Genomic DNA, 13,336 nt, shown 5'->3' with positions numbered 1-13,336 from the left:
TCCTGGATCTTGCTCTGTAGACCAGGCTGACCTCAAACTCACAGAGATCCACCTGCCTCTGCCTCCCAAGTGCTGGGATTAAAGGCATGCACCACTACTGCCTGGCTATTTTTGACTTTTTAATGCTGAGTTATATTTTGGTTTTGATTTTTGAAAAGTTTTATATAATTGGATTTTTCTTTTCTTTTGTTGCTTCTAGACTCTGAGTCTCCACTAGGAAGATGTTTTCCCAAGTTCAGTGTGTAAAAGAATTCAGCAGCATTCTCTTATATCATACCAACTTCATGCTTTCTATTTAGATCTTCTGTCTACTTGGTTTTATTCTAATGTAGTGGAAAATGTGAATCCAATTTTCTTTTTCCAACTATCGAGTTGTCCCAGCACTTCCTCCTACTGACTTGGTTTTTTGAGTTTATCTCTGAACAGTCTGTTCTATTCCCTGGTCTGTTCATACATAGCATTTCGATTATAAATTCCCAAGTATTTTGCTACTGCACTTTTGGAGCAAAATTAAGTCTGATTTCTGACTGAGTCACTTGCTTTCCCTGGTTCTGCTAAGGAAAAGGGGGGGGGGTTACTATATGATCTTCCAGACTGTTAATGCAGATCTGGTAGGAGCACCACTGGTATAGAATATGAAGTTCAGACCACCTATTATTCCTCTTGCCTTGTTATTTTTAAATTCTTTAGAGTGTGTGTGTGTGTGTGTGTGTGTGTGTGTGTGTGTGTGTATGTGTGTGTGTGTGTACCACATGTGTTCACATAACTTGGCACACATTGTCAGGCTTGGCAGCAAGCACCTTCACTTACTGAGCTCTCTCACCCCCCCATACTTGGTTCTTTTCTCTTCAGCATCCTAACTGTGTATTCTTTTCTCTGAGGTCGATTGGGGTTTTTTTGTTTGTTTGTTTTTGTTTTGCCACCTTTTCCCCAGCATTTTCTTCTTTCTTGTATTTTTTTTATTTGTTTAGCTATCCTTCCTACTGATTAAGCAGCGATTATCACTGTTGGGCTGCTCAGTTTCCACTGACCTTAGTAGTAGGGAGAAATTGCATGCAGTAAATGTAAATTGTCTCGTGTGTGTGTGTGTGTGTGTGTGTGTGTGTGTGTGTGTGTGTGTGTGTGTCCCTGCCGCCACACAGAATTTCTTTAAACAAAAAATAAAAATTTCAACTACCTCTACTATCTGCTATACAGAGAACAGGGGAAAAGCTAAGAATAGCTCCTGACTTGTTTGCTTAAGATTTATTTATTTGTGGATGGGGAGATGAGTGACCAGTAAAGAGCCCTTTTTTCTCACAGAGAACTCAGGGTCAGTTTCCAGCACCCACATGGCAGCTCAATGCATTTATAGCTCCAGTTCTGGAGTCCAGTGCCCTCTTCTGTCTCTGCAGGCACCAAGAACACAAGTGGTACATAGGCATGCATGCAGGCAAAATGCATACATGCTCTAAGAATACATACATCTTATTAATTTTTATTTTATATGTATGAGTGTCTCACCTGGATGTATGCGTGTATACCACTTGTGTGCCTGGTGCCTGTGGAGTCAGAAGAAGGGCGTTGGCTCTGTGAAGCTGGAGTTATGAACAGTTTGGGCTGTCCTGTTGGTACTGGGAACTGGACCTGGGTCTCTCGGAGAGCAGCAAGCACGCTGAACCGCTGAGCCATCTCTCCAGCTCCTCCATTAACTCCTGTTTTATCTAAGAGGTATTTCCTGATCGCCATTTTTCAAGAGATCAGGAAAGAAGGTGTTGAAAGAAACAAAACTTTGGAAGGAGCCTTTGGGGGCTCTTTCATGTGAAATGAGGAGTTTTGATGACTTGTGGCATTTCATACACGGACTGCTAGACCTCATTATTCTAATCAAAATACTTAAAGAACAAGAAATTCTCAGAATTCCTGTGTATTGCTGTGTAAATTAGCCTTAAAATGCTGTTTGAAGACACATGAAAGAAAGTTTAGTGTGAACGACAGAAGAGAACCAGCGTGATAGGATGAAAATCCGTCATGCTTGAAGTAAGTAGCTACTGGGTGTTTCTGCAAACAAAAGTGTTAATTGTAAGTAAGAAGTGGCTTTCAAGAAATAAGACAAGTAGAGTGTATAAACTAACACTTAGGTCAGGCACGTTTAATCCCAGCACTTGGGAGGCAAAGGCAGGTAGATCTCTGGGAGTTTTAGAAAAGCCTAGTCTATATAGAGAGTTCCAGAAAGGCCAGGGCTACATAGAGGGGCCTGGTCTCAGAAAACAAAAATAATAATTATAATAATTAAGTAAAACTCCACTCCAAGAGGCTGCTTGTTTAATACCAGATGGTCTTTTTAGTATTTGAACACTAATGTTACAAATGAATACTTTATTATATTCTGAAAAGTCCCAAAATTTGAGTTCTAAGTAATTCTCTTCCTTTGGACTTAAGAATAAGAAGGAAAAGAATGTAGTCTCACTGATGGCTGCACAAAGTAGACCAATACCCACTTATCCCCTCTATTTTGACAAAAGTTGTGCCCACGCCTATCAATTGTCAAGTGATGGTGTAAAGTTGAACCTCTGTGTTTAAAAAGGGTGCTTGGGACTATAGCAATGGCTCAACAGTCTAGAGAGCTTGCTGCTGCGTTAGAGGACCCAAGTTGAGTTCCCATCACCCATGTTAGATGACGGCTTACAACCTCCTGTGACCTCAGTTCCAGTGTATCTGACACCCTCTTATGGCCTCCACAAACACCCTCACACAGGCGGGTAGAGCGCGCACACACGCACACAGGTATACACACACACACAAGGATTTTATTTTAGCATTTCATATTGGGACACACACACATGCACACATACAGGGTTTTCTTTTTTTAACATTTCTAGATTAAAAAGTGGTTTTTAAGGAAGTATAGCCGGGCAGTAGTGTTGCATGCCTTTGATCCCAGCACTCAGGAAGTAGAGGCAGATGGATCTCTGTGAGTTCGAGGCCAGCCTGGTCTATAAAATGAGTTCTAGGACATCCTGTTACACAGAGAAACCCTGTCTCAAAATACCAAAAAATAAAATAAAAATAAAATTATAAAATAAAGTAAGTATAAAATATATAGCAAGAAACAAGAAACATACCACGTCAGTTTATAAAGGAGTTCAGCAGCATTTTCTTGTCAGAATGCAATCAAAATATCAGACAACAGGTGCTTGCTGTCAAGGTCTGATGACCTGAGTTCTGAATTCTGTCCTTGGGGTAGAAGGAGAGAATCAACTCCCGCAAGTTGTCCTCCAACCTCCAAAGGCCACTTGTCTCCTTGCACATTCACCCTTGGGTCCCCAGCGTAGAAAAGAAGTCAAAACCGTGTCATTTGAAGAAGACTGGGAGGAGGGGAGAAGAAGAAAGGAATCGCAGTGGCTCAGTGGTTAAGAGCACTTACTGCTCCTGCAGGACTCGGATTCGCTTCCCAGTACCCACATCTCAGTTCACAACCATCAGTAACACCATCCAGTTCCAGGGGACCCAGTGCCCAGTGTCGTCTTCTGACCTCCCCAAGCACCAGGCATATATATGGTGCATATGTATACATCCAGGTAAAGCACTGTACACATACAATTTTAATTATAAAAAAAGAAAGAAAAATTGTGTATTTTTGATAGGTCCTCATTTTTTTCAGAGTAAATGTTCCCCAGCACAGCACTCTGATTTCATGTTTTAATATGATTTTGTGTCTGTATGTTTCCAGTAAAACCAAAACTGGAAATGACTTCTTCTTAGACATATATTTTAATTTCTCATCCCCATAAATTGAAATAGTTATTTAGTATTTGAAGTATTAAAACTTAGACTATTTAAAACTTCTCATTTCTACTATACCCAAAATTTTGAGATTAAAAAACAAAATTTTATTTAGTCAACACAAGTTTATATACAGCTTTTCAAGGAAAAAAATCTATTGGATAACAATAAGTATATATAGATTACATTTCCAAAATGGTTCTGTTATTGACATATGTGTCATTCACATATATAAAAGGCACTCTGCTTTAAAAATAAGTTCTATAGCTGGTCATTATACCACTGTAATAATCTACCCGTGTACATGAGCTTCACTCAGATGTCAGGTAGGTCCTAAACAGAAGTTAGTCGGCTGCTAGTTGTCATGTTACGTGTGATGTACCATGAGCAGGAACAGGATGGAGTCATTTCAGGATGGAGGACAGGCTAGAAAGAAAGCTGTCACTTTACAGCAGCTCTGGAGGTGGTGGTGGCAGTGAGTCGGTAAGATCCTGATGGAAGTCAGGAGTAGAGAACTCCTGGCACTGAGTCTCGTGGTTAGACTCTTGAGTGTTTATAAAATCTACTGCTAACATAGGCAGGTTAGAGTCAGGGGGTGGCAGAAATGTCTGTTTGATATTGGAATTAAGATCTTCACATGCTTGATTTAGACTGTCTGGAGATGATTGGAAATGGGTAGAATCATTTGGTAGAGGAGATACAATTACCATTGTGGGCTTGTCAGATAGGTTCCCATCCAGATCAAGAAGGGGAGGTGGCAGGGGCAGATCTGCATCGTCTGAAGAAGACACAGCTGTACCAATTGTTGACCGATCAGCACTGTCTTCTGATACACCATTTATTTGATCTTTTACACTCTCAGTTTTGAGGTTATTGGTGTCATTGATGTGTTCACTTGATTCAAACAACTTAACTTCTAAATCATCTGCTAACAGTGTGCTTTTGCTTGGTTTCCAAGTCATAAGTGAAACAACTGATGTGCGTTTTGTGGATCCTTCACTCTCTCTAATGTTGTCCATACACATGTCTGGTGTTTCTCCATCAGCGAATGGAGACCTACCCGCCCAGTTTTGATCATTTAAAACTGGTTTCCTCAAGTATTTCCACAGTATAATCATGAGTATAGCTACCAACATAGAAATTATTATTGCACCAATTAATATGGCAGCTATTGCATTGGGGTTGGTTTTATGTGCGGTTGTTCCTTTGCCACTCGTTGGTTCTGAAGTGAATGGTGGTGTGTTCCTTGGTGAGTTGCTAGTCCTAGGTGTATAAATAGTTGGTGTTGGTTTTATGGGTTGATTATGAACAGTCTGTAGTACTGGTTTTCCAGAAGAGGTAGGAGTAGGTGATCGTGGCTGTTGTGTGGAAGTATAGACAAGAGGTCTTGGTGGTTGTCCAGTGGAATTATGGGTAGAAGGTGATGTTTGATTTGCCAAAGTGAACCCAGGTAGTGATGTTTGTGGGATGGAGTTGTTGACTGTTGATATTGCTTGTCTGGTGATGTTATAAGCAAGTGGTCTTGCAGAAGTGTGCAATACTTGTTCTGTAGAAGAGACATAAACAGCTGGTGTTGGTTGTCCAGGAGTGATTTTGGCAGGCAGTAATTGTTGTCCAGAAGAAATGTTGACTTGTGTTGTTTGACTTAAGGCATTCCCTGCTGTGTTTTGAGAATTAGTTGTAACATACATTGATGATGTAAGTAGAGTAGATTGTGTTTGCCGCTCTGTTGTAATTGCTTCTGTCTCTGAGAAAACTGTGTTGTTAAGGTATTGGCATAGCAAAATTAAGATGAAATACTTGGAATCCATTTCAGAATGTTTCCTCCTTACCAGTGAGTTCATAGTGAAAGAATGAAAAAAACAAAGAGAAAAGAAAAAAAAAGACTGTTAGCTATCATCTAATGTTTAATTAGATTAGACTCTTCATTACCTGAAATAGAGTGGTTAGGCATTTGGTTAGTATTTACTCTGGTTTATTCTTGACAGAATGTAATGTTCCAGTTCATAGTACAGCATTGAATTCCTGGAAAGTAATCTTAATTCTTTTGTAACCCCCCCCCCCCCCACTTAACCTTTTAGCCCCTCTAGCTTCCTTAGATTCCACTCCTTCGTTTCATACCATGTGCTCTCCACTCCGTTCACTCTGTTCCTAGAAAGAAGTGGTTCTGCCTCAGTGGAGAACACTCTGTGACCATGGCACCTTGAACTATTGTCTGTACTGTCTTTTTGTTAACCACATTTGACTGATCCTTCAACAACATTTCAGTAGTTCTTGTAATCCAGTCTTCCTTTCATGTCACTGTAGTCCTATCTTCTTTTTCTCCTGTCTCCTAAACATAGATAGCCACTAGTCAGTCTCCCTCTGCCTTTCACTTTTCTTTATTCCTCTTCTGTAAGTTTCCACTCTCACCCTTGTGCCATAACTACGAAACCTGCACATCCAGCCTACAGCTCCTTTGTTCTGAGTCCATTTATATAACTTCTTTAGTGGACATTTCATGTGTGTATCTCATAATCAGCAAATTCAGCATATTTTTAAAAAGAGACTTCCCAGCTGGGCATGGTAGCACACACTTTTAATCCCAGCAGAGGCAGGCAATCTCTGTGAGTTCAAAGCCAGCCTGGTATATATATAGTGAATTCCAGGATAGCCAGAGCTACATAGAGAGTCCCTGTCTCAAAAAAAAATAAAAGTAATTACAGTGATTTGATGTTTCCTCATACTCAGTAGATGAAGAGAGGAACTGACTTGGCCTGGGAGGACTTTGGGAAGGTTTCCCAGAGATGTTGAAGGAGATCTAAATCTTAGACTACTATGAGAACCAGTTACACACATCTATTTCCCCGCCCAGAAGGCATGCACAGGCGCGGCAGGGCACAATAGAGGCTTGGCCGCTGTCTTTTTGTGAGATGCAGTAGATCTCAGTTGTACACTGTCTGCTTAACCCTGCATGTAAGGTCACTTCATTTTTCCTCACACTCTGAAGTGAGCCCTGTGCTGACGTTGTCAGCGCAGAGTGTAATGAGCTTTTGTTCTGGACATCACCAGACACAGTGTCAGCTGTCTGAAATAGCAGTGCTGTTCTTAACATTAAGGAAGGAGAATCTCAGACTGTTAGATACTAGTTGGTGTATATAAGAAGCTAGTTTTTCCATGACTCTGAAGGTATAATCAAAGATTTTGACAATTTGAGTAGTATTTATTTCCTCATCCATCTGCCACTAGTATGGTAGAATGTATAGTAGATGATAAATAGCGCCCCTTCTTGGTTTTTCCCTCCCTTCCTAACTTTGTTGTTGGTTGTTTTTGTATTTTAAGAAACTGTCTCCCTGTGTTGTCCGAGCTGGCCTTGTACTTGAGATCCTTCTGCCGCAACTTCCTGAGTGCTAGGATCACAAGCTTGAGCCGGAAGGACCTGGGCTTACAAGAAAAATAAGGTTTTTTCTTTGTCTGTCTCTTCCTTTGTATTTTCTCTCTACTGCTTGAAGCCTAAAATTTAAAACAGCAGCTTTTGAATTCCCTTGCCCAGTGCTGATTAATTACTCTTAAAACATGTGTGATCTGGTTACTGCTTCATGTAAGAATTCAGTTTTTGTCTCAAGAAAAACTTACAACTAAGCTTTAACTTCCTTAACATGCTTCCTAAACATTAAATTATGCAAGTTTTCACTGTCTTCAAATGTGTTCTTTTTTCTTGCCCAGTCCTATTCCCTGCTGACTACATGTCTGAACCTACCTGTCTTTTGTTTTGTTTTGGTTGTTTTGTTTTTCAAGACAGGGTGTCTCTGTAGCCCTGGCTGTCCTGGAACTCACTCTGTAGACCAGGCTGGCCTGAACCTATCTTCATCTCATAGACCTCAATTTAAATTCCCCTTCTTAAACCAAGTTTTCTGTAACTGACCACAGCCACAAATAGCTGTTCCCTGAATCCCCTCTGTTCTTACTGACTTGCTGCTTTCTTAGGATGTACCTCACTCTTGCTTCCCTTTGCCTAAGTAATTGTGAGGTTTTTTTATTATGTTGTTTCACATTTTCTATTATTATTATTATTATTCCCATCACCTCAAACAAGATTATTTTTTTTAAAAAAATCCATAAAGGTAGAAAGAAACAAAGAAAGAAAATACCAGTGTAGAATATGCCATGGATTTGTGATTTATGTACTTCATTTCATTTCATTTCGCAGAAGCAAATTGGGATGAATTGAGCAGTTTGTCTGGGGTGTAACTGTTAATGACACCTGAGAATTTATACCCAAGACCATGTGATTCTAAAGCCTCCATTCTTTCTATTCCCCTACTGTCTCACGTTTTCTTATGTTGGTTCCCTATACCTTCTACATTAGTTGCTCAGTAAATATTTAATCTGTGCTGGGCCTCTTGGTTCTTTGCCATTTTACATTTATTGATTGATTGATTGATTGATTGATTGTTATGGTTTTTCGAGACAGGGTCTCTCTGTAGCTTTGGCTGTCTTGGAACTCACTCTGTAGACCAGGCTGACCTCAAACTCACAGAGATCTGCCTGCCTTTGTCTCCCAAGTGCTGAGATTAAAGGCATGCACCACCACCACCTGGCTCACTTTTACTTTTTATTAAGACTTCTACCATAATATAAGCAGAGAAAATAAAATTTAAGTAAATTCTGGTTTTTATTCCTTTTTCAAGGTTCTTAAAAGGGAAACATTTGAAATTTTTGGCATGGATGTGAGGCTCTGACTCATCTCTAGCTGGTCATCGTTCATGCTGTTCCACACAGTAATTTTTATAGGTTACCCAAAAAAGGCTTGGTTGGAAAATGATGTTCAGGGTTTCATTTTGTAAATGTTTTTAGAAAATACTTTCTAAAGCATCAGAAGATATAGGCCATGAAGTGTCTCTAGCTAAAAATGTTTCCTCTTTTGTGACTTTGCTTAAAATAAAGAAACCATACAGTTCCTCTTTTTAGTTAGCTGAAAAAGGAAATAGAGGAGGAACTAGCCAAAACAAGAGCATAATTATAAAACCTAGTTCAGTCTGCAAGATCGGAGTTTGATTAGGTTCATCACCTCTGATGTCAGTAGGAAGTTAGAAACTTCAGTGTTAGGTTTCCACTTGTCAGCGGTAGTCAAAGCAAAACCCGGTTTCAAATATCCCACCACTTTCTCCTGCTCCTCACTTAGCTGTGTACCCTCGTAGGATCTGCTGCAGCGGAATACTAGAATCTTTTAGAATCTTACTATAGCAGTTCAGGATACTCTAGAGAAGAAGCATCAAGACAAAAAGAAGAAAAATTGGGATTTAATCCTTTCGGGGAGGGGGGCTGACTTTTTCAGAGGTGTTAGAAGCCAGTGTTGTTATCTATAATACACAAAGTTATGAAATGTACTTGCCAACTATGTATCGGGTGTATACCTAAAGTGCACACTGTTTCTGCAGAGAAAGATGGTGACCAGTTGAATTTGGAGCAGGGGATAGAAAAGGGATAAAAATTTAGAATAAACCGAAAATGGGAATGGAAAAAAAAATTTTAAAGAACACTAAAGAGAAGTTCTACAAAAATTTTACAGCATATATGTGGGAAAGGATCAGTTGTTTAGAAAAAGGAACTGAAGGAAAAGAAATAGTTGGAAATGGTGGTTGCTTATTAATTACCAAGAAGTTGCTGGAGTGGGTAAAGGAAGTTGGGGAAAAACTGACCTGGGTCGAGAGGTTGTTGGGAATTGTCACTCCCTATCACTGGCCTTGTGTGTAGGTACAAAGAGTTAACAAAAGGGAGCTGACCCTCCAGGTCATTCCAGGATCCCTTGTCTGCTGCAAGGGTCCTTAAGATTTCTTCACCCTCCCTTTCCCTGATACTACCCAGAGTACGCCTGCCAGCTACAAAGAACGTGTGCAGTCTATATAGGACTTTTCGAAGCAATTCCTTAATCTTCTGCTCAGGTTTCTGAACCTTGTTATAGCAATATTTCTCTCGATATTTTAGACTGGCACCTAAGGTTTAAATCTGTCATTTTGGTCCTTTTTTCCCCAGAAATGTAATTTTAAAGAGGGAAATGTGCATTGTTTTGTGAGTCAGTATTTAAGCACAGTTACAGTGAAGAAGAGCTCCCTGGAGTTAGGCGTGTACTCGTCCCATGCTGCCAGGCTGAGAGTGCAGCGCAGAGCTACAGTAGTTACCACTCATGCAAAGACCCTGAATTGATCCCCAGTACCACAGAAACACCCAAGTAAAATTAATGCGGTTCAATTGGCTATGATACGAAATACATCGTTTTAATAAGGAATCGAAGAACTTTGGAAAATAGTCCTTAGGAAAAAAAGGCAAGTGTAGATAGTTGCGTCAAAAGTTTTGTCTTTGAACTGTGCATGGTGGTGCAGGTCTTTAATTCCATCATTGGAGGCAGAGGCAAGTGGATCTCTGAATTTGAGGCCAGCCTGGTCTACTTTGGGAGGTCCAGACTAGCCATAGCTACACAGTGAGACCCTGTCTCAAATAAACAAACAGATAAAATATTGTGTCTTTCAGTTACTTAGATGTCAGGAAGGTAAATTCTAGCTGGGAGTGGAGGTGCATACCTTTCATTCTGGGAGGCAGAGGCAGGCAGATCTCTGAATGGGAGGCCAACTAGGTCTACTTGGGGGTTCCAGGCTAGGCAGGAGTGAGACCTGTCCCCAGAAAACACAAACAAAAACAGCAGCAGGAAAAATAAATTATAGTACACATATAAGAGATAAACACACAGTATATTAGTGTTATCTTTAACTAGTGAAATTTTGAAATCATAAAAGGAAAAAGCAATTGATCTTGAATTCCAAGTAGTGTTCTTATGGTCATCTTTAATCAGATGGCCATTACTGAACACCCAAAAAATTCCTGGCTAATAGGATCCATTTGCATGACCTAGGTTGTCATATTTTCATCTTCCAGATTAAAGAGAGAGAGAGGGGAGGGGGAGTTGGTTAATTGGCAAGCTGTCACAGGTCTAAGCAGTGGCACTAATGCAGAACCATGCACCTTTGACTTCTGTAACATGCAGGAGCCTTTTGTAGAGTTCGGCATGAGAAACGCTTTGTGCCGGAAAGAGACTCTTTGGAAGTTTCTGGGGCTGTGTGAATAACTTTTTGAGCTAGGTTTACATGAAGGGTAGGAAAAGAAATGCCACATGAGTCACAGGGGTTGCTGTGAACAGGTTAGGAGTTTTGAATGGTTAGCATATAAACTGTCATAATTACAGTTTACTGAGTATTTTGTGGTACTTTTTTTTTAAAAGATTGAGCCTTAAAAGGCATCAGATTTATATTTAGCAAGTTCAAAATTACTCATATATTTCTAAGTAGAATTATGTAGGAACTTGTTGAAAACATAGAAACTATTACTTGAGACTAGCCCTGTTTCAGACAAATCTGAGCTTTAAAACATCTTTATTTTTTCAGCCTATGTAACATACATTGCTTAAAAAAAAAAAAATTTCAGCCGGGCAGCGGTGGTGCAAGCCTTTGATCCCAGTACTCGGGAGACAGAGCCAGGCAGATCTCTGTGAGTTCCAGGCCAGCCTGGTCTACAGAGTGAGATGCAGGACAGGCACCAAAACTACACAGAGAAACCTTGTCTCAAAAAAACCAAAAAAAAAAAAAAAAGAAAAAGAAAAAAAAATCAAACCACACTGCTAAAAGGGAAAGCTATGTTGATGAAGTGTTGAAATAGAGTCTAACCCCTTCCAAAATGTTTTTCCTTGGGATTACAAATCTGTGAACACTCCATGCATTTTATTGATTTGTAATTGTCCATTTATTCACAAGGCAAATATCTGTTGTATATATTAACAACTTTTTTGGGGGGGTGGGTGGGTTTCACGACAGGGTTTCTCTGTGTAGTTTTGGTGCCTGTCCTGGATTTTGCTCTGTAGACCGGGCTGGCCCCGAACTTACAGAGATCCACCTGGCTCTGCCTCCCGAGTGCTGGGATTAAAGGCGTGCGCCACCACCGCCCGGCAACGACTTCTTACAAAATATTTTTTCTGTGGCTGTTTTTGTGTTTTATATTGTTCACTAAAAGGTAAGTTCAGAGTTTGTAGGATAAGCACATGGATGATGTGAATATTGGCATACCCATTTTATCATAATAGCTTTGCCTAATGGAGCTTTATAAATGATATGTAATAGTTATATGTCATAATTATTACTTACATATAAAATTCCCTTTGTATAAAAAATACATGATAAATATTCATCTAATTTCTTTTTAAGTTAAGTCAAAATAAAGGTGACCATTCATAGTGTATAAACTAAAAGGGATAAACAAAAATAATTTAGACCGGGTGTGGGGGGTGCATGCTTTTAATCCTAGTACTAGTGACATAGAGACAGAAGGATCTCTGAGTTAGAGGCCAGCCTGGTCTACATATAGAAACCTTAACTTTAACAAAAAAAGGAAAAAATAAATTGATTAGATCATTTAAATCTGTATGAGAAGAAAGTCTTTATAGAAAGTAAATGAGACTCTTTTTTCCTCCTTTGTGGTACTGGGGATCAAAGCCAGGGCACTGCACATGTCGGGCAAGCTCACCACTGACCTAGAGGCCCAGCTCTAGAATTCTTAAACAATATTTTAAAGGTTATAAATTCAGTCGTGGAATTTATTTTATTTTTAGCTCTTAGCTTTTTTAAATTATTAAAGTAATGTTAACAAATGCTTTGACTTGAATAAACTTAAAAGGGCTGGTAATATTAAAAACTTGATGAAAATCTTTCAGACAATATCAACTTTGAATATAAATTTTTAAAATTCTTTATAGCAGAGCCACAAAAAACCTTCTGTAGACATCTTTAAGCTGTCAAGAGCTGAATTCAACTGTAAAACACTAATAATATTTTGGTTTTTAAAATCAATTTCAGATGAGCAAAAATGAAATGAAACAGCCTTGTCAGGTGTTCTTACCTGATAGCTCCTCTCTCAGAATGTGACTCTTGTTCTAGCGGGACATGGTGGTGGTTCAGATTATAAATGATCCTCTAGCACACTGAAATGGTTTCTGCAGCAGAGGAAGTTTATCAATAGCAGTTACAGGAAGTGCAATAAGCCACAAAATGACTAAGAAATGTACTCCTTCAACAGAGCGGATTTTGAAACGGTCTATATAACTTAAGTGCTTTTAACTGATGTTTGTAAATAAACATCCGTTACTCTCCAGTCAGGTGATTACATAATCTAAATTCTTAGGATGGAGTCCTGCCGAGAAATCATGTATTCTAAGGAGAGCTTTATAGCTAGATGCTCCCCAAAGGGAGATTTTTTATTAGAAGAAGTGAGTGGTGTTTACTTGTATGTATGAGGTTTTTTTTTTTTTTTTTGGTTTTTCGAGACAGGGTTTCTCTGTGTAGCTTTGCGCCTTTCCTGGAACTCGCTTTGGAGACCAGGCTGGCCTCGAACTCACAGAGATCCGCCTGGCTCTGCCTCCCGAGTGCTGGGATTAAAGGCGTGCGCCACCACCGCCCAGCTATGTATGAGGTTTTATGCGTAACCCGCAATACTAAAATACCAAAGTCAAATTGTTGGAGATTACCTAATTATACTTTGATTTGTGCTC

General features: G+C 39.5%; 2 protein-coding genes across 11 annotated transcripts in view; one reads left to right on the top strand and one right to left on the bottom strand.

Annotated features, from left to right (window-relative positions):
• Nf1 (neurofibromin 1) overlaps window positions 1-13,336 on the top strand; it is a 246,624-nt gene that overhangs the window by 173,432 nt on the left and 59,856 nt on the right. The gene's annotated exons all lie outside the window — the stretch shown is intronic.
• Evi2b (ecotropic viral integration site 2B) lies at window positions 3,835-12,770 on the bottom strand. Its single transcript, XM_052755667.1, has 2 exons — window positions 12,688-12,770; window positions 3,835-5,592 (listed from the first exon to the last, which is right to left on the bottom strand). Exon 2 carries the CDS (start codon window positions 5,574-5,576, stop codon window positions 4,212-4,214), a length of 1,365 nt encoding a protein of 454 aa, XP_052611627.1. The 5' UTR covers window positions 5,577-5,592; window positions 12,688-12,770; the 3' UTR covers window positions 3,835-4,211.

This window comes from Peromyscus californicus, unplaced genomic scaffold (genome assembly GCF_007827085.1).
Source record: "Peromyscus californicus insignis strain IS unplaced genomic scaffold, ASM782708v3 Scaffold_3__1_contigs__length_106647218, whole genome shotgun sequence".
Lineage (NCBI taxonomy): Eukaryota > Metazoa > Chordata > Mammalia > Rodentia > Cricetidae > Peromyscus > Peromyscus californicus.
Note: the sequence above shows the minus strand (reverse complement) of the source record. Positions and strands in the feature narration are given on the sequence as shown.